Raw genomic sequence first — 21752 nt, 5'->3', positions numbered from 1 at the left:
GGGAGGGGGCGGGCAATGGTTCATAGGGAGCACGGACTGAGAGCAGTTTGAGGGGGGAATTTTCTATCAGACTGTGACCTCTGCAAGGCCTCGGGACTTATCGCCAACCGGCATTAAAGTTGTCATTTAGACACTATTATCCATCGAAGGCTGAGTCATTGATCCTGTCTTAAGAGCCCGACCCAGAAATCATTTTTGTGAGGGGCCATGTGTGTGTGACAATAAGTATCATTTGTCAGGCTGCTTGTTTGCTTTATCATTGTTGTCTCAAGTTGTTAACGTGGAGAATTGGACTCAGAGCAAATGGTTCCTAGGCTTGTCCCTATGTGAGATTGTAAGCTGTTGGCCCCATGGGTTGGCCCCATGAGTTGAGCTTCCTTTATTTAGATGCCTATAGGGCAGTTAGCCCATGACCCCTGCTCCAGAGCCCTCACCCCAGTGCACACATACTCACATGCCAACACCAAGGCATCACAGGACTGCTCTCTTCTTTTATGCCACAGTGTGTGGTCATTTTGTGATTTCATTTTCACACCGCCATGGGGTATAGCAATGGACACACAGTTTAACTTGGCCCTGTGCCAGTGAGCTCTCTGGATGGGCCTGGCTGCTGGCCCCACATTCACTCCATTTGGGTGTAATCAAATTAACCCCATCAGACTCCAAGCGTTAGGCAGATCCTGCCTCAGCTCTGGTTCTCTCTTTTTTTTCAGAGTAATCTCCATAAAGAACTACCACCCGAAGATAAGAATCATCACTCAGATGCTGCAGTATCACAACAAGGTAGGTCACAAGAGCCCGTTGTCCAGCTGCACAGGCACACACATGCACACACATGTGCACACATATGCACACACATGCTGCTGCAATCCAAAGGTCTGGGAAAGGAGGTGGTGGGTAAAAACCTCCCTGGGGAGCCTTTTTGCAGTGCAAACACCTTGTTTACAGTAAGTCACTGAAAGGAAGCATGTATCCCCTCATGTTTCCAATAGGAAGCATCTATTGGGCCCCGAAACTCAGGACATTGATGCAGTCTTAGATCCCATTTCAACAACATCCGCTTTCATGTGCTGCACTCATTTCTTCAGTCAGTATTTACTACCTACTATGTGGTCAACATGCTACCTTGACCTCCCTAATCCCCCATGAGGAGGCCTATGTTATACCCTCAGGGAATTCACAGTCAAGGTGTAGAGAGTGTCCTGGGCAAGTGATAGGACTTTGCTACCTGATGCCATGTGACCTGGAAGAACAGATTACATGCTGGGTGGAGGGTGTGGAATACGGCATTCTCAACTTCAAGATGAGAACTGGCATGGTTGAATTCAGGAACATAGCTGCTCACCAGAGATTAGACATATAGGAATTTCCCTAGTTTACAGAGAGACTGGAGAGAAAACAAACATTGGAGTCTTTATTGTTTCCCTTGTGATTTCTTCCCAGTCTCTCATTCAAAGGCACTGCTCCTTCACTCAGCTTGTCATTAAATTCCCAGGAAAACAGCTTTGGGGGAGGGGAGGTGGCACCTTTTCCTGTTTGATATGGAACAGGTTATTCCCGTAATGAGGCTCAGAAACTGGAGGCTCAGTACCTGGAACCAGGTGTCCTGTCTGAACTGAATAACTCCCTGCTGGGTTATGAGTGAGTGTGTGTCCCATCTTATAGGCCATATTCCCTACGAAATAGGCAGTCAGGTGACCCAGAGAAGACCCTATTGTGCCAAATGCACCAGTGCCATGCCATTATTTCTTAATTGCTGGCACGTGCTGCCCCATTTTGCTGTGTGGAGGCTCATCAGAGGCCATTGCTGAGTGGAGCCTGCTGTCGATGACCAGCCTACCACTTGGGTCTGCTGCCCACTGCCCAACCCTCGGCAGGTGGTTCCACTGTAGAACGTGTTGTGTTCCAGCCAGTGGGCTCGGTGGTGAGCACCCAAGGTCACATTGTCCTGTTTGTCTCTGAAAAACCCAAGGACATTGAAGAGATAAAGTGAAGATATTGGTAACTCACAGCATTAGTCTGGAGAAGTTTTTTTTGACAGCAGCCCCTGTAGGTAGAAGTAAATTTTATTAGCTAGGCTGTGGCTGGTGACAGCTCCTAAGGCAATAAACTCTTCTTTCATTTATGATATGAAATTTCATTTAGTGTGGGAGTGCTCTAAGCTGTTGTTTAGATTTTTGGCTGAATTTAGATTGAATAGGAAAATTAATGTTGTATGTTTAGAAAGGGATGTCAGTTCCTTTTTTTTTCTCCTTCCAATGAGTGCTGATGCAGCATCTTCAAGAAATTAAGGTGGATTTCAGCGATGTGATTCATGTCAAGTTCAAAGTAGCTCAACCGACCTAGGATCCAGATGGTACCTGGACGGTACTCACGTGACCATAGCAAGCCAAATGACTTTTACAAACCTCTTCAATGTAATTATTCAGAAACAGTGATGAAGGGCATCAACTGACCCATGATTATTTGCTTAAAACACATTTTGGGGGCACCTGGGTGTCTCAGTCGATTAAGCATCTGATTCTTGATTTTGGCTCAGGGTCGTAGGATTGAGCCCAGATTCTCTCTCCCTCTCCTTATTCCCCTCTCCCCATTCTGAATGAATGAATGAATGAATGAATGAATGAATGAATCCCCACACACATTTTGTTTAGAATCACCCCAATCGATTTGGGATTCAGAGTCAGGCAAAATCACATATGAGACTTTGCCCCTATAAGATTAGTAAGGATACAAGGGATAGAGTGACCTTGACATAGGGCTTTTTTCTCTCTCATTTCATTTCTCTCTTCTAGAGAGAGCAACATGTCCACTGGTGATTGTCATGTTGTTCTTCATGGAATTGCAAGTGGACATTTGCCACCCTGCTTTATATCCCATGAGATTCTCCCCCCTAACCTTTAAGATTTTTCTTCCTATTACCTGACAATAGCATTTTTCTTCCTCTCTCTGTACTTTCTCTTCACCCATGACTAAATGTCCAGCGATCTCCACCCATTAAAACTCACTCTCTTGAAAGAACCTGGTATGTGTATGTAAACTTATGTTATAGTCAACACATTTCAAGTGATAATTAATTCAGTAATTGGATACTAGATTTAAAATATAAGGAATTCAATTCCTGTGCCCTACCGATGCTGGTATTCTAGGGCCTAGCAGGATGTAGGGAAGCTGCCTACGTTCTTTCTCCATGTAAAACTGGTCCTGAGTTTGTCATCATAGTAACCTCAAACGCTGGTGTCCTATTTTACGGTTTTAAAAGAGCTTGACAACCATTATTGCATTTAGTTCTCATTTGACCATCTGTGCGTGTTAGCATCCCAGTGTGACCTCAGATGGGGAGTCTGAGCTCTATCTCAGACAAAGAAGCTCTGGTGGATACAACTCATGGTCACTTGGCAGGCAGTGAGCTAAGATCAGAACTGCCAACTGCCACCTTCTCTTCAAATAGAGCCACACCCCAGTGAACCAAACTGTGGTTCCTCACAGTAGGCCTTAATGAAGGACCGATGTTCTCTAAAGTGGATCTGAATTCATGGAGAGAAACACTTGGCCTAGCCATATCTGAACACAGAAAGAAGATGATATAGGACATTTTTGAGAGTGTAAATGTCTTGAAGCTTTTCAAGGAAAGAACAGTTTGTGATATCTTAGAAAACTTTCACTTCTTATGACTTAGCTATTAATGGATTTTTTATTTTTCCAGCAGATTCTAGAAAAAGAGGTCTTTGTCTGGGACCTGGAAGCTAAGTCCCAATGGCCCATTGGAGATGCAAGTTCTTTGAGCTGTCTCACTAACAACCCTTACACCCTTGGGTAGTAGTGTTAAAGTGTTTTCTCTGAAATGACCTTCTTGGTTCCTTATGGTGGCTTCCCCAAACTTGTATGTGCCGGTAGAGCTGGAAAGAGGACTGGAATGGTTCTCTCCTGGCTTCCCATTATTATATGTCCTCACATTTTCATGTTCCTTCTTCTTGAGCTGAGAAATGATTCAGTGGCTGATCAGAGGGAGGCCCTGGTCCTGCTAGGCCAGCTCTATCAGGCCTGATTCTCCAGATCACAGAGGATTTGCCTGTAGACTTCTGGCCAATAATGCTGGCATTTTCCACCAGACTTGAATGTCCCTCATATGAAGGACAGAGTTGCCAGGGGAACTCTGGGGAAATTTCCTCTCTTCATTTCATGTACACACACATCTGTCCCAGCCTTTGGTATATCCCTCCATGCTCCCTGCTCCACAATTGGGGAAGATATGGTGGCCAATAAAAGGAGGCCATATGGAAACCTGAGAAATGAAACCAACTTGACTTTCCTGTGTAATAACATGTAAAATCTATCTAAGGAATGCAAACCAGATGGGGACATGGGGGGCCCAAGGCCCAAAAGCCTAAACTTCATACCTGCAGAAACTTGGCACATGGGGGATATGAGAGACTCTGTGAAAAAAGTTTGTTTGTCTCTTTGTTTGTTTGTTTGAAGGTGCCATGAAGGTTATGTGTCCTTCAAAGCTCCTTTCACACTCGATGATTTACTTGTTCATTATTTAGATTTCATTTCTCCACATCCTCCTCAGATGATGTGAATGCAAATGAGAATTTCTCCACTGAGACTGATGTGTTCTCTCTGGTGTCTGTATTCTCTATGGCCTTTGGAAGCCAGTGAAGAGCAGGGAGAAAAATAGGGTAAAGGGCAAGGCTACTCACTGGAATCAAGCCTATGAGAGAATGTCTCTGATACTCAGCTTGACAGAAATTACCATCCACTATGGCCCACACACCAGACTTTTTAAACCATGCTCTCATGAGGGAGGATACAGTCCTCTCTTCCAGGAGTCACTGCTGGCTTAGGACTTGTGAGACAGTCACAGGACTTTGCTAGAAGGAATTTCACAAGAGTGGTCTTTCTGAAAGCAGAGCAAAGAGCCATTGGACTTGCTCTTTGTTTCCACAGTGGTGTCTTTCATCTCCTCTAGTAGTACAACTATAGTGTGTTGTCCTGACAGTGAAGGGAAATCTTCGGGGTGCTCTTTGTATTTGCTACTCCATGGAGAGAAATAGTCATTTCAGGGCCACAAAGTCTTGGCATCAGCAGGTACCTAGCAGGGTTCTGTGCTTCAACCTCCCATCCAAAACAAGATGTCTTTCCATTGTGACTTGGAAAAACACTTACTGAGTTTTGGGGACAAAGACCTTACATTTTTGGAGGTAGCTTTCTCCATTTATTAGACATATTACATCCTTAGAAAGCTCCTTTATAAAACAAGCCAAAGATCTTCTTTCTTATAATATACACCAGTCAGTCCTAATTCTGGCCCCTGGAGGAAGCAAGACAAGCCTAATCCCTCTGTGGCATGGCAACACCTGTGGTATTCGGAGGCAACCATCTTGTCTCTGTGAAGGCATGGCCCTTCCTCAGGCCAAACACTGCTGGCTGTCTTAACTGTTCTTCCAAAAGTGTTTTCCAGAACCCCCACCTCTCCTTGTGCTTGTCATTTTTCTCTGGAAGTTATTCAGTTTATCCATTTCCCACCTTAAATCTGATGGTTACAACTGGATCAAGTACTCTGGAATAGCCTGACCAGTTCACAACAGAATGAAACATTCATTTCCCTTGATCTGGAGACCATTTCTAACAAGCAATCATTGGCCTTCTCTGTAATCTGTCACATGGTTGGCCTCTTTTTTGTTTTTTTGTTTTTTTTCTTCTTTCCCCTCAACTCTGCTGCCAAGTTAGGTCTTCTCATTTTGAATTTATACAGTCTTTTTTTTTTTTTTTTTTTTTTTAACCTAAATGCTGTACTTGACATTAAAGACCTTTAACATCTTTTCTGGTTGGTTTTCTGCCCATTTTTCCAACCCTGGAGAACTTTTTGAATCTTGATTCTTTCATCCAACATATCATCTCTGACTCTGTACTTCATGCCACTTAAAACTAATTGGATGAGCGTGCACCCGGGTCCTTATCTCAGGGTGTGACCTAACTGTTGAGTAGGATCAGTCCATCTGCAAGAGATTGTGATATGTCTACACTGTGAGTTGCCTGATGATTTAGGTCAGTGCTTCTCCAAGTGTGGTCCCCAGATCAGCAGCTCAGCGGCACCTCTAACTTATTAGACATGCAAATTCTCCACCCTCACCCTGTACCTTACTGGCTCAGAAACTCTGGAGGAGGGGCCACCAATATGTGTCTCAACCCTCTGGGTGATTCCGATGCCCACTCACACTTGGGAGCCATTGATCTGGAGTATTGGGACTGCAGACAAAAAAAGAATCTAAAACGCACAGGCATCTGACAGTCTGAGTCTATCTGAGGAGCCAATTTACGAACAATCTAGCCAGACATCTTAGTAGCATGGGCTGATGTGTCTGTCACAAGAGGAAATTCCCTCTGGACTCTGTTTGGCTACGTGACAAACCCGAGGGGGAGACCTGGGTTTGGGAGGTGCAGAAGCAGTGATCTGAAGAGAATACTGAAGACTGAAGTCTCCCGAATGGGAGAGTCAAATAAAACACCAAACACCAGACTCAGGCAAGGGAAAGAAAGGATGAATCTGAATGCCTTCTGAGCAGTTGGGCCATGCTGCATTTCCCAGAGGAGCTTTTCAACAATTGAATGTTTAGGAACGAAAGGTCTCATACCTTGCTTTTGCTTCCACAGGCCCATCTGCTAAACATCCCAAGCTGGAACTGGAAAGAGGGGGATGATGCAATCTGCCTCGCAGAGCTGAAGCTGGGGTTCATAGCCCAGAGCTGCCTGGCTCAAGGCCTCTCCACCATGCTCGCCAACCTCTTCTCCATGAGGTCATTCATAAAGGTAACGTCTTGTCCTATTAGAGCACATTAGCCCCAGATTCAGTTTGTCGTGGGGTTGAGTAGAGAGCACAGCTTAAACTCAAAACAGATCGACTGGCTTTAACCACTTTGGTTAAAGAGAAATTCCTTGTTACAGAATTGGGCACAAGGCCAACTTCTTTCAAAATTATGTTTTTATTTTTATTTGGCACATCCATGGCCATTAAATGATTGTTCAAAGCACAATCCTCTCTTTTTTTTTAGATAAACCACATGTTTATCTATCAACAAAGCCTCCGCTGTTAAAACAAAAATATGATTTATATACATTCCATATGGCACCAGAGCGCCTAAAGAAAAGAATTATCATTTTGCTCTTTTACATCAAGTGGCTGGTGGACCTCTCACTGTGCGGATAAATGCAGACCATGTGTTTGTGCTGAAGCCCAAACCCCAACAACATAATTCATTTATTTATTTCTGCACAATCAAGGAGGCCAGCAGGGCTGACATGCCATGGTTATTTGAATGGAGAGTGAATCTATGAACCGAACCCTCAGCGGCGGTGCCCTGTACCCCATGACATGAGCGGTCTGGGTATGCTCTTTGTCAGCTGGCTCACCCCACAGAGCTGACTGGGCAGCCACCTCAGAGCCTCCAAAGTGGACCTCGCATGTTGGACCAGCACGAGCAATGGAAGACCCAACTCTGTCCTCATAGGCCAGGCCAGGCCAGTTTCTAGGACATTGCGTTGGGGGTCCAGGCCCCTACTAAGTGAGTTTAGGGAATGTGGGATAATGATAACCAGTTCTTATCCTTGGATTGTTCCTGGCCTAGACTGTCAAAGAGGCCGACCAGTGCGGTAAAATCTGCCTAGCTTGGGCCTTTCTGACATGGCATTGGTGGCTAGTAGCTCAGCATCTGGGCTTACCTTTGTAGTGACTGGGGTGGGAAATTAATGAGTTACCAGGAGATCTGACAAAGGAGGCTAGAAGCTGTGCAGTCAAAGGTGTGAGACCTCCGGCCCTTTGCCGCCATTACTGCTGTTCTTGGCACCAGTGGTTAGTCATGCGGGGCAGCTGAGGGAAAGGCCCTGGATGCAGTGAGAGAGATGAGTGGGAAGGGTGGGGCTGGAAGTGACGGACCAACTCAACGTGCATGCTCACCCTGGGCATCCACAGCTATGTGATTAGAGCAAGGCTTTTTTTCTAAGTCCTTACCCTCTGTACCCACCCAATGTACATCATTAAGCCAATTTATAGATAATAATACTTTACATAAAAGAACAAATTGTTTTGGAATCCCTTCAATCACTTTAGCAATGGATGCCTTGATCAAAAAATTCCTGCAACTCACTGTGGGCCCAAAGATCTCATCAACTCCACAGAACTCCAGGCTCAGACCCAAAAATAAGGACATTGCATTTTTTTTAAATGGCTTCTTTAATCCAGGCTGCTGTTCCCCTTCCTGACTGAAACTGAATGCAGGCAAAATGGAGTTGGCAGGGGAGTTGTGTGGGGCTGGACGTAGAGGCATGCCCCGAAGCCAGATGTAGCCTTGTGTCTCCCGCTGCTCTTGTATTCAACACAAGGAACCCAGACCCCAGGATAAAGGACTGTCACCAGGAGAGCTCTCCTGGCTCATTCAACCAAGTTCTGGTGGTTTCCTCCAGCAGGGAATTACCCACAGGCCCAGGCACAAGGTCTGAGACCTGGGCTCTGCTTCCTTATGTTGATGTAACATGGTCTTGGCAGGGCCCTACCGCACATGGGGCACTTGACATGCGTATGTTTTGATTTTGTGGTGCCTGCATGGAAACTAGAGCTGCCTGTCAAGAAAATTAATAAAATGGATGTGACGCTGATTCTTCAGTGTTATTACCAGCAGAGAGAAAGAACTTCTGTCCAACTTTCCTCAAGACCCTGAAGGGCCTCACCTCTGGAGCCAAGGACGTCCCCTCCAGCCCAACTAATACCACTGCCAAGTTCCTATTTAGGAAGAGCCTGTGGGAGAGGCCCGGCTGCGCCCCGGAGTAACTGAAAACACATTTCCCTCCTAGGGTTATGTTACCGTGTTATTTCTGCCCCGGGCCAACTCCTCTGTGTTTAGAGGTAGCTCCCTGAACGTGGCCTCTTGACATTCAGGTGGTCTTTGTGTTGGAATTTGCTAAGGCACATGACCTGGAAATAACAAGGTTTACCTTCATATACTTTTTTTTTATTTAAAAGAAGGACAGTGTTAAGCATGTGTTCCCATTCTGTCATCATAGTGTACTTACCCTCCAAACCCCCAGTCATTGTCTCTTTGAGGTCATAATAAACACCATGGTGATGTTCTCCTCGGCATGTTTTATATATTATCTCTCATTCCAGAGGTCACAAAGCCTTCACTTATTTTTATTTGGTGGTGGGAAGATTGAAGAGAGAATCTGTAAATGGCTGAGTGTTTACAGAAATGTGCTTCCTTCCCCAATGTCCCCCATGTCCTATAGCAGAGAATTCATTAGCACTTCCACAGAGACAGGCAGGCCTTGAGGATGGAGAGGGGTGGGACAAGGCTTTGGCTCATTTGATCCTTTAAGAACACTTAGCGTTTCTGGAAGCCAGAGGTGGAGTGTGAGCTCAGCCTGTCCCTTGCCCTGGGCATGTACAGTGTCTATTTCTTGGTTCTGCAGAATGCGTTTTACTCTGCCCCAGCTGAGCAGAGAGGAAAGAGGAATAAGACTGAAATTATGATATATCAGAGGCAGAATCACGGTGGCTGCCCACTGGGCTTTTCACGTCCATGAGACCAAAAGCCAAGGCCGGAAGTAAGGACAACAAAGTTCAACAAAAGAGAGACGGGGTACTGGTATGCAGAGGTTATAAAAGACACCCAGCCCAGAGGTACCAGGAAATTATGGGGAACACTTGTTTATACCCCCGAACAATGTTGCTTGCAAAGTTCCTTCCCCTGGGGCCTCATTGTCCCTGAAAGCCCAGCCCCCATTTTGGATATGTCATCTCATAATTGATCTAAACTTTTGAGGAGTCTATATTTTTAGCCCACATCCTTGGGGGTAATGAATTCAAGTGCACTAACTACTGTTAAACACTTTTTCTGGTTATTTGTATTTAATTTGCTCCACTTAACCTTCAAGGCATGCCTTCTACAGTTTCTGGTGTGCTGGGGTTTATTTAACAAATTCGTGCTAACCTTATAGCCAATACTTTCACAAAAAAAAGCACAGGTTGGGCAGTCAAGGGTCCTCTGATCCAGCAGCCTGTTAATGAGAGGCTAAGCATTTTTGCCAGCAGCACCCAGATTTTGCCGAGTTCCTTTAAGGAGTGAACGTGGTCATCTGGTTACATCTACATGTTAACCAGGTGATCCCCTACCACCGACCTATCAGGTTCAAGTGAGAATCTTCCTAAAGTCTTCTGTCAAGGCCAAGACCATGAACCTATTTAGCCTATCTGCCATTGCCTCATAACTGACCACACTTACCCTCTACTTGGCTTCTTCCCTTGGATGTATTTTAAGATCCATTGATTTTTTTTTTCTTTTTCTTTTGGTTTTAAAGTTCTAGCATGTAATACTTAAGTTTCTCTTCAGCATATGTGGTTTCAAGTTGGGGCTTGACCTGCCATCTCTGTGAATTGTGCTGTTATTCTTACTAGGATTAGCTGTCCTTGGACATGATAAATTGTGTGGTGGGTGTTGTGTATAATTTAGAGAGTGATTAACTCTTAACATTTCTTTTCAGTCTACACTGAATCTTCAAATTTAGCACATTTAAATCATTCTCGGGATTGCCAACTATTTTAACTCTGCTAAGCTACCATTTATGCACATGCACACACACAGACACATCTTGGAACATGGCATGCACTCCATAATTATTTCTTGGTTGAATGAATCCATTATGAAATCGGAGAAAGTATGTGATGTCCTTCTTGTATTTCTTCCCCCTGTTTTACAAGATTTGGGATTTGTGGGTGAAATGTTACTTAACATTGATCACAACATGGTCTCCTCTATCACATTTTCTGTTTCTGAGTGAGGAAGCCATAGGATAATCAGGTCCACATTATTCAGACTATATCCTGGCTGAGGTGGACTTTGCTGGACCTGAAAAACATTTAGTCATTATTGATATTACTATATTAAGATAAACACTCAGCAATTCATAGTCTTGGTGCTACTTGCAGCCAAAAGAATCATTTTAATACCTTTATTTTGGGTTATGTTGAGGCACAGGTGTGTTTCTTATATGCATGTGTGAATACATTATGGTTTAGGAGCTAGAACTATAAATCAAGACTCTAATAATAGCTGAACCATAGTGAGTTCTGTGCGCTCACTCCTAGGCCAATTGCTTTATATACATCAGACATTTACTTCTCACAGTGACCAAACCCAAAACTGGCACTATTATCACTGCCACTTTCCAGTGGCAGACACTGTGGGTTATGAGAAGTTCAGCAGCCTGTATGAAGGCAGAAAGCTTAGAATTGACAAATTCATGTGTCAGACCAAGCAAACTGGTTCCAGGTGCTTGGGTACACAAAGAGGAAATACAGTAAATGGTAAGGGGACCTTCGCTAGTGCCAGCATCTTAGCTTTCTGTAGTTTATGGAAACGGTTGCTTTGGTAGAGATTCCCTGGGTACCTCCTGTATTCCAGACAGAGTGCTAATCTCACTGTCCTCTTCATGGCTAGGAGGCACTCCTAAGCTTCAGGAAGCTTCTGTTATGACTGGGATGTGTGGGCCCACATTTGCAAGCCCCATTCTCTGGGGCTTGTTGGCCTTTCTCTCTGGTCAGCTCTATAAGGGCAGAAGTCACTGCATCAAGACATGTAGACCTGGGCTGGGATGAGTCAGGCTGGGGAGATGCCCCAGGTTTTCCAGAAAGAAGTGACGTCACTCACTGCTGTATTCAGAGGGTAAAGCTAATTGGCTTCAGTAAGTGCTTTCTGGAGAAAACAAACAGTTCTTATTGTCTGGTGGGTACAAACTCTGCAGCATGGAGGTGTTCACCCAGGTGATGGGCTCAACCCTATGTGGACAGGAGAGAGGTGGGTGACAGGATCTCTGAAAGGGGGCCATGGCTGCAATTGATAAGGCTGGGGTCAAGGTCACTTTCTACTTCTAGGAGGGGATGCTAGTGGTGTCAGAGTAGAGGGTTTTTCTGCAAAGTAAATCCACGTAGTGTAAGTTAGTGAGAGGCAGACTGTTGCCTATTTCATATCCATGGGTGTCATCTTAAGCACAAAGGGTGTCATGACAGTAGACTTCTATGGTTACCCTCACCGGTGGAGAGAGCAGCCCCCAATACAAATAACTCACATGTTTGTTCTCATAAATCCTAGATATATAGAGGATTCCATTTTTTAATGTTTATTTATTTGTTTTTGAGAGAGATAGAGAGGAAAGACAGAGAGAGAGGGAGAGAGACAGTCCCAAGAAGGCTCAGTGCTGTTAGCATAGAGCTCCATGCAGGACTCAAACCCACGAACTGTGAGATCATGACCAGAGCCTAAATCAAGAGGCAGATGCTTTACTGACTGAACCACCTAGGTGCCTCAAGGATTCCCAAATTGATTTCTCCATCCAGAACCTCTCCCTGAACCCAATATCATCTATCTAACTGACACTCAGTGTCTCTATCTGAATGCTTTATCTTACCTGAGACCTAACGTATCTGGAATTGAATTCCAGTTCCTTGTCCAGAAACCTCGTCTCCTCCCACTATACTATGGGTGATGCCGTTACTTCCCATTGCTCAGATGGAAATATTTGGAGTCATCCCTAGCTTCTTTCTTTTTCTCACTCACGACATTCAATCCAGCAGGAAATCCTCTCTGCTTGACTTTCCAAATATGCCCAGGATCTGAGCGCTTCTCACCACTGCCCCTCTTCCTGACAGATCTACACCACCATCATCGATCTCCTCCAGCTTTATACCAGTCTCCTAACATCCTTCCTGCTCTGCTTTTATCCCTTCCCCCACTCCAGTCTATCTGCAGTAAAGCATCCAGAACAATCCTTTGCAGACGTGAGCCAGATCTTGTCACCCCTCTGCATAAAATCTTACCATGGCATCTCATCTCACCAAGATAAAGTCTATGCAAAGGTCTAAAGGTCCTAAGCAATCTTCACTGGCCTCATCTTGTAAGTGCTCTTTTGCTTCTTACTGTCAGCCACACGCACGTTGGGTGGTCTGAGCATTTAGTACCTGCTATTCCTCTGGCCGAAACACTCTTCTTTTGAGCAGCATCATGGCTTCCCTCCATCAGATCCTTCATGTCTTTGCTTTTAGTGTTTATTTCTCAGTGAGCCTTTTCTCTAAAACATCAGAAGTGCATTTTTAAAAGGGCTTGAAAACAAATTTTTAATTGAAATATAATATACAGCCATAAAAATGCGCATCTAATAAATGGACAGCTTATTAAATATTCACAAACTCAGAACTCCCATGTAACCAAGACCTGGATTAAGAAGCCATACGTTATCAGAACCTCAGGAGCTGTTTTTTTTAAAATACCAGCATATGTGTGGGTCTCTTTCTGGGCTCCCCTGGGGAGAATTGACATCTCCACAATGTAGAGTTCTCCAGTCTAATATGGCATATCTCTAATAAAGAGATGCTTTGCAGTTCAACAGTTTTCCTGTCAAATGCAGGAGAATCAAGAAGAAAGTGACTGAGCTCATAAATTTCTCTGGGGCTTTGGAGGGTCCCTATAGGGAATAGATGTCCCACTTCACCATTCTCCAGGAAGGATTTAGAGGGTCTCCTTGGCTTTGTGAGGTGAGTAAAGTTTCCATAGTAAAACTATCAGAATAGCATTTTCAAGATTTACATCACTGTCCCCTCCAGAACCCCGTACGTCCATGGCCTTATCTACGCTCCTGGCTTTGTTTTCCTCCATAGTATTGTTTATTGCCTCTTTTCTCTGAGACAGCGTAAACACAGTGAAGCCTAGGGCTACTCACTGAATCCCCAGTGCCTGGAACAGTGTCTGATGCCCAGTAGGTACTCAATAAATGCGTGTTGAATAAAGAAATGAATAAATTGGCCTCAGCCTTGCCTGGCCAGCCTTTATGCAGACAGCTGGGTGGGGCCAGGACGACAATTACAATTTGGGGTAATTTTGGTGCCGAAAACTTCTTCCATTGCTACTGTGTAGGTCGTTCCCTTGCCAAATTAAAGAGCTTGGACTCCATGTAGAAACTTGAAATACAAAGCTTGGCGAGGATGCACGAGGCTGGTTACGTTTGGTTACAAAGCCTATCGGACTGCCAGAAAATCCAGTCCGTGTGTTGTTTAAATTCACAAATCAAAATAAACACCCATGCACTGAAATGAATTCGCTGAACCTCCGTAACCCAGCTGGGGCAGCACCCTCTTTTTCCCTCCTCAACTCTCGTCAGCTCAGCGGCTCAGCCTGCCTCTCCCAATGCCACTCACTGTGCTCAAGATGACTAACGCCCACCTGAAAACAGAGCAGCTTTCTTGCAAATGATTTCAAATAAAGAGAGAATTAATCCATGAACTATTAACAGGGATTTCGTTCCCCCCTGGCCCTGGTAATTTCTAGAACATTGAATTAAAGAGTTCTTAGACCTTTACAAATTCTCAAGGCAAACATTATTAGCAAAGAGAAGCCCATACAGCATGTTAGAAGATTGCCAGAAAATGTCAATGGAATTTCTGAATAAAATAAAAAAGGCTTATGCTTCCCTCCCGATTTTCTCTCCTTCCTCCTCCCTCCCTCCCCCTAACGTGATTAGAAAGTCATTTCATGTGTCTTATATGTTTGGTCAATCAAAGGAAAATGTACATGATTGATGGTGACAGGGAACACATTTAACTCATTACTCTTTACTTTGCAGCAAAATGATTTGTGTAAACTGTCTGCCTAGCATTAAAGGTAAAACAAACTTAGAAACCCCAAAATGTTAAATTTTTGTCTAATATTTTCCTTTTGGTTTTAGAGCCGTAATCACATATGGATTCTTTTATTTGGCTCTTGGCACAGACTGAAGCAAAGGGGAAGGCAGCACAGAAAACTTACATAACGTGCAGACAGAGCCCCGTGCCCAGTGAGGACAGAGCCACAGGAGGTGAGGTGGCCAGGACTCACCGTGAAAACCAGGAGAGGCTGCCACTCAGCCTGGCCTTTATCAGCCGCCAGTGTATTGTCAATAATGTGAAATAAGGCCCTCTTGACCAAGCCACAAATATCAATACGATCCACTTTGGAGATTATCAGCCTTTAATTAACTGCGTGCATTCACAGGCTGCGTCCTCCTGGCCTCCCCCACTTGGAATTTTCTAACTAGGTTTTATGGATGCCACATACCACTGGTGATTTTTCAAGCAAAAGTCTCAAAATGCTATTAAACCATGAGGCATAAAATCGCAAAGTCCTTTAGTAAATCTACTGGTTATCATTGCCCTAGGGCGATACCGAGTATAAATCTATGCCCAGAACAAGGGTGAGGACCCTAGCATTTTGAGGCTACTACTCTACATATCTGTAGGGTGCAAATTAAAGAACCACCAGTGATTTGATACAGTGGGTACTTTGGGTCAACTTTAAAATTATAATAGTATCCTGAGTTTGCAAAGCACCTTACAGTCTATAACATATACATTTTTACTTAAATTTTTTTTTATTTGACCAGATACACAAGCATTTTATTTAATCCTATTTGGGAAATGTGCCTAATGCAAAGGAGCCAGCATTAACGACCCTTCCTCATGTGTAGAGTAGGAAGACAGGAAAAGAGGAAACAGGATGGCTGACTTCTAGTTGCACAGCCGGATGGAAAATGGTAGAGCAGGGATCAGAATTCCACCAGACCCCTGGGTGCTCAGCTCAGTGCTTTCCCCATTATTACATGTTGCTTCCCTGAGAGAAACGTCCTGATATAGACACCGCTTGGTTTTGTATTCAAATCAATGGCTTCTAAGAGTAGAAATCACTTTGCAATATTCGTGAAAGTGGTATCGTCAGTTTTCCTCAACCGTGCCAAACTATGTAACATGAAAATTCAGATCTTTTTCAAAGGTAGCCAATACCTATGTCTGCCCCTTTCTCTCCATGGTGCCTTGGTCTGAAAAAGGCACTATCATCCCTAGACCCTAATGCCTTGGCATGTGGGAGACTTTGTTGCCCAAGTCAAGCGCTGTGGCTGCGCAGGGGAGGGAGAGGATGACCAGTTGGTTGAGGGAGAAACCAGTGGGTCAAAGTGCACTGCGGTAACACGGAGGTAGTATCAGTAAAGAGGGTGTGAGGTCCAGGCTCCTTCTGATCGAAGTACAAATATTTAAGTAACGCAAACCATTCGGCCACAGTGGTAGGGCTCTGAGTTTATGTCTTTGAGATTGGGACATAAATCCCGCCACATTTACCTAGCATTTCTTCTGGCCATTTTCCATTACAGGAAAATGCTTAAGTATGTGGTCCCACTAAGATTCAGAAGCAATTTAAATTGTCCAGCTACCTTGTTCTTTAATTTTAGTCTTAAAATTAACTTCCAGTAAAACTGATGTGTGTGTACGTGTGTGCACACAGTCCTGTGCATTTTAACGCATATGTAGAATCGTGCCACCACTACCAGAATCAGGATACAGAACAGTTGCAACACCCCCGAAAAAAACTCATGTCCTCACTGTGTATTCATATGCTGCCCAGCCCCCTAGCCCCGGACAACCAGTGATTTGTTCTCTGTCACTATCATTATGTGATTTTGAGAACGTCTTGTGAATAGAATCATACAGGATGTAACCGCTTGAGACTGACTTTTCTCTTTCAGTATAATTCCCTTGAGATTCACCCAGGTTATTTTATCAGCATTTCATTCTTTCCTTTGTCTGAATAGCATGGCGTTTTGTGGATATGCCACAGCTTGTTTGTCCATTCATTCCTTTGATGGCATTTTAGGTTGTTTCTAGTCCAGAGAGATGATGAATGGAGCTGATATAAGCATTTGTGTAGAAGTGTGTGTGGACATGAAGTTTTAGTTTCTCTAGAGGAAATACCTAGAAACAAGATTGTTGGATTAGAGGGCAAATGTGTGTTTACCTTTAAAAGAAATCACCAACATGTTTTTCCAGAATGGCTGTACCATTTGTCATGCCCACCAGGCATGTGTGAGAGTTCCTGTTGTTCTGCATTCTTGTCTGCACTTGGAATTGTCAGGGTTTTTTGTTTTTTTTTTTATTTCAGCCATTCTAATGCATGTGTAGAGTATCTCACTGTGGTTTTAATATGTATTTCCCTAGTGACTAATGATGTTGAACATCTCTTCATCTGCTACTCTGTCATCTGTCTGTCCTTTTTGGTGTTTGGCCCATTTTTAAAAATAGGCTTATTCTAGGTTTATAGGAAGATTGCGTGGAGGTACAGAGATTTCCCAAATACCCTTTGCCCCACACATGCATAGCTTCCCCCATTACTGACAGTGGTACATTTGTCACAACTGGTGAACCTTCCTCCTCACTAATCCTTGGCTAACAATAATGTTTTAAACATCTCCTTAGTTTTTCCATTTCCAGAATGTTACATAGTTGGAATCACAGTATGTAGCCTTTTCAGATAGGCTTCTTTCACTTAATAATATTCTTTTGCACTCTTATAGGCCTTTGCATGGCTTACGTGCTCATTTCTTTTTAGTGCTAAATCATATTCCAGATGTCCATTGTCTGGAGGTACCACAGTACATTTATCCATTCAACTAAAGACATTTTGGGTGCCTCCAAGTTTTGGCAATTATGAATAATGCTGCTGTAAACATCCATGTACAGGTTTTTGTATGGACATAAATTTTCAATTCTTTTGGGTAAATATCAAGGAAAGCAATTGGTACAGCAAAAATATGTTTAATTTTGTAAGAAACCACCAAAATGTCTTCCAAAGTACTATATTACATTCCTACTTGCAATGAAAAAGAGTTTCTCTTGCTCCACATCCTTGCCAGCATTGGGCATTATTAGTGTTTGCCCCCCCCTTTTTTTAATTTGGTTGTTTGCTTTATACTGTTAAATTTAAGAGCTCTTTCTATATTCTGGATACTTTGATGGATTTATAAATATTTTCTCCCAGTCTATACCTTGAGTTTGCATTTTCTTAACACTGTCTTTCCTGGATGAAAGGAAATCTTCTTTAATTTGGAAGATTTTAGGGGTTTTCTCTAAATGTTAAATATGGAGTTTCCAAATGGCCAAAAATTCCACTTCTAGGTGTCTATCTAAGAGAAATGAAACCATGTGTATTAATTTTCCACGGCTGCTGTAATAAATTACCAAAAAATTGGTTGCTTAAAACAACACAAATGTTTTTCTCTTCCCTTTCTGGAGGCCAGAAATCTGAAATTAGTTTCATTGGACTAAAGTCAAAGTGTTGGCAAGGCTGGTTCCTTCTGGAGACTCTAGAGGAGCATCTGTTTCTTTGCATTTTCTAGTTTATGGAGGCTGCCTGCATTTCTTGGCTTGTGACTCCTTCTTCATATCCCTCAAGCATTTGCTTCCAATATCCCACTTCTTACTTCCTCTTCTTTAATCAAATCCCCATCTGCCTCCTTTTTTATAAGAACACTTGAGATTATAATTAAGGCCATCTTGGACAAAATAGAATAACCTCACATCCCAAGATCTTAATTGTATCTGCAAAGTCCTTTCTCCCATGCAAGATAACATTCACACGTTCCAGGTATATTTGGGGCGGGGGGCATTATTCAGTCCACCACAGTCTGCCCTTTGGCTTCAAAGTTCTATATCCATCGCACATGCAAGCCCATCCTAATATTTTAAAAAGTCCCAATTCAAGTTCAGAACCCCATATAAATATCAACTCTCAAGTCCCAAATTTTATCATCAAAATTAGTATGGGTAAGACTCTGGGGCAAAATTCCGTTCCATCAGCAGATCTGTAAAACTAGAAGATAAGTGTTTTGTCTCCAAAAAATAATGATAGGATAACCATTGGATAACAATTATAGGCATTCCCTTTCTAAAGGGAAGAATATGGAAGGAAGAAAGGCTCTATCAGCCACAATTAGCTTCAGAATCCAATCAGAAAAATTCCATTAGGTTTCATGTCTGGGAATAATCCTCTGTGGCTTAAAATTGGCCTTAACTAATGTGACTCCTTCAAATGTATCCCTTTTCAAATTACTTTGGCTCTTCTAGTGTTTTTGCCTTTTCATATAAATTTTAGGATTAGATTATCTATCTACTAAAAAAAATCCTACTGCTTTTTTTGTCAAATCTATAGACCATTTTGGGGGAGAATTGGCATCCACAAATATTGTCTCCCTATTATCAGGTAATCTTTAACTTCTTTCATCAGTGTTTGTAGTTTTTAGCAAACAGGCTCTGTACGTTTTTATAGATATACACATAATTATTGCAATTTTTGGAGCTACTGTAAATGACATCTTAAAAAATTCAGTTTACAATTATTCAATGGTGGTATGTAGAAATACATGTTATTTTGCTATGTTCACCTTGTATCCTGCAACCATATTGCACTGGCTAGCACTTCTTGCTGGACGTTGAATAGGAAGAGTGAGAGTAGAGGTCTTTGATTTTTTTCCAAGTCCTAGGGGGAAAATATTCAATGTTTAGCAAGTTAGTATAATGCTAGCTATAGGTGTTTTATAGATGTCTTTATTTTGAGATTGTGGGAGTTCTTTCCCATTCATAATTTGATGAGACATTGGTTTTTTAAAATCATGAATGCATACTGAATTTTGCTGAATGCCATTTCTTCATCAATTGATATAATTGTATTACTTTTCTTCTTCTGACTGTTAATATGGTGAATTACATTGACTGATTTGAGAACATTGAACTAGCCACTGTGCATTCCAAGGTAAAACTCACTTGGTCAGAGTGTGATGTATTCACTAATACTTTCATGAAGGTGTTTTGTGTATGTGTTGTGAGTAGATACTGTTCTATATTTTCTAGTACTGTCTTTGTCTGGTCTTAGTATCAGGGTAATGGTTGGCTTCATAAAATGAGTTGAGAAGACTTTCTCTTTCTTCTATTTTCTGCAAGAGTGTAGAATTTGTGTAATTTTTTCTTTAAATACTTGGTAGAATTCACTACTGAAAATATCTGGGCCTGAATTTCTTTTTCCAAAGGTTTTTAATGACTAATTCAATTTTTTAAATACTTAGAGCTCTATTCAGGTTATTTATTTAATCTTGGACGAATTATGACAATTTGAGGTTTTTGAGGAATTAATCTTACTTATCTGAGTTACACAATTTATGTGCATGGAGTTGTTCATAGTTTCCCATTTATTTTCATTTAACATCTATGGGGTCTGTAGTGATATCTTCTCTCTCATTCCTGATTTTGTAATGTGTGTCTTTTTTTTCCATTTGTCAATCTTACTACATGTAAATTCACTGGTCTTTTCAAAGAATCACCTTTTAGGTTTATTACTTTCTTTATTTTCCTGTTTTCTTTCTGCTCGCTTTGGGTTTATTTTATGCTTCTAGCTTCTTAAGATAAAGCTTAGGATATTGATTTGAGACTCCTTTTTAAAAAAACATGAACATTGGGGCGCCTGGGTGGCTTAGTCGGTTAAGCGTCCGACTTTCGCTTAGGTCATGATCTCGCGGTTCGTCGGTTCGAGCCCCGCGTCGGGCTCTGTGCTGACTGCCAGCTCAGAGCCTGGAGCCTATTTCAGAGTCTGTATCTCCCTCTCTCTCTGACCCTCCCCTGCTCACGCTGTCTCTCTCTCTCTCTCTCCTAGAAATAAATAAAAATAAAAAAAAAAAGGTGGAAGGCCATACTTTAAAAAAAAAACAAACATGAACATTAAATGCTATATAGTTCCTTCTAAGCTTTGCTTTTGCCATATTCCACACATTTTGATATGTTGTATGTTCATTTTTATTCAGTTAGAAATGGTTTCAATTTCACCTGAGACTTCTTCTTTGACCTGTGGGATTATTTAAATGTGTATTGCTTAATTTGGATATATTACTCTTATTTTGATATTACTGATTTGTCGTCTGATTCCATTATGGTTAAGGAACCTACTCTGTGTGATTTCAAGTCCTTTAAATTTGTTAAAGTATGTTTTATATGATCAATCTTGGTGAATGTCCCATGTGACCTTAAAAAGAATGTGTATTCTGCTATTGTTGTAAGAGTACTCTATGAACATTAAGCCTTAATCCGTGCCTCTTAATTGGCAGTGTTGCTCAGTCCTTCTACACCCTTGCTGATTTCATGTCTGCTGGTTCTACCCTTGACAGTGAGAACAGTGCTGCAGTCTCCAGCGATAATTGTGATTTGTCTATGTAATACTGTCTGATCTTATTTTGTGTATTTTAAAGCTCTTAAATGCATGTACATTTGCGTTATTGGTTTTTGTGGGGTTTTTTTCTTTTTTTGTCTAGTAAATTGATTCTTTGAGTCAATACGTATCGTCCCTAATATTCTTGGTAATTCTCTTTTTCTGAAATCTGGTAGACTTCAGGTCTGATGTTAATAGACCCACTCAAGCTTTCTTTTTTGACTAGTGTTTTTATGGGGAAAAAACTTTTTCTCATCATTTTCTGCCTAAATCAAGCTGTATCTTTAAATTTTAAGTAAGTTTCTTCTAGACAGCTTATAGTTGGGTAATTTTGTTTTTAATTCCATTCTGTGAAATCTGTTTGTTAAAAGGTGTGTTAGACTATTTATCTACAATGTAGGTCTAATATTTTGCTATTTGTTTTCTGTCTGTTTCCTCTGTTTTCGTTTCTTCTTTGGGGCTATTTTGAACATTTTTAGTATTCCATTTTATCTATAGTATTTCTTATTGCATACTTTTATATAGCCTTGTAATTGGCCTTGGGATTGTAATGTACATACTTAACTTTTCAAGTCTACTTAGATTCAGTGACTTACTTCTTTAGGTGTAATGCAGAAGCCTTATGAACCTATAGGTCTCTTTACCTTCCCCATT

At 42.1% G+C, this 21752-nt stretch overlaps 1 protein-coding gene across 4 annotated transcripts in view; it reads left to right on the top strand.

Annotated features, from left to right (window-relative positions):
* Positions 1-21752, top strand: part of KCNMA1 (potassium calcium-activated channel subfamily M alpha 1) — a 738944-nt gene that overhangs the window by 535824 nt on the left and 181368 nt on the right. For all 4 annotated transcript variants that reach the window (XM_077746494.1, XM_077746498.1, XM_077746497.1 and 1 more), the window contains exons 13-14: positions 714-783; positions 6658-6813. In XM_077746494.1, the coding sequence (XP_077602620.1) occupies positions 714-783; positions 6658-6813 (226 nt within the window). The remainder of the gene's footprint in view (positions 1-713; positions 784-6657; positions 6814-21752) is intronic.

Source organism: Crocuta crocuta, unplaced genomic scaffold (genome assembly GCF_008692635.1).
Source record: "Crocuta crocuta isolate KB4526 unplaced genomic scaffold, BGI_CrCroc_1.0 scaffold28, whole genome shotgun sequence".
Classification (NCBI taxonomy): Eukaryota; Metazoa; Chordata; class Mammalia; order Carnivora; family Hyaenidae; genus Crocuta; species Crocuta crocuta.
The sequence above is the reverse complement of the archived record's forward strand: the minus strand, read 5'-3'. Positions and strand labels throughout refer to the sequence as shown.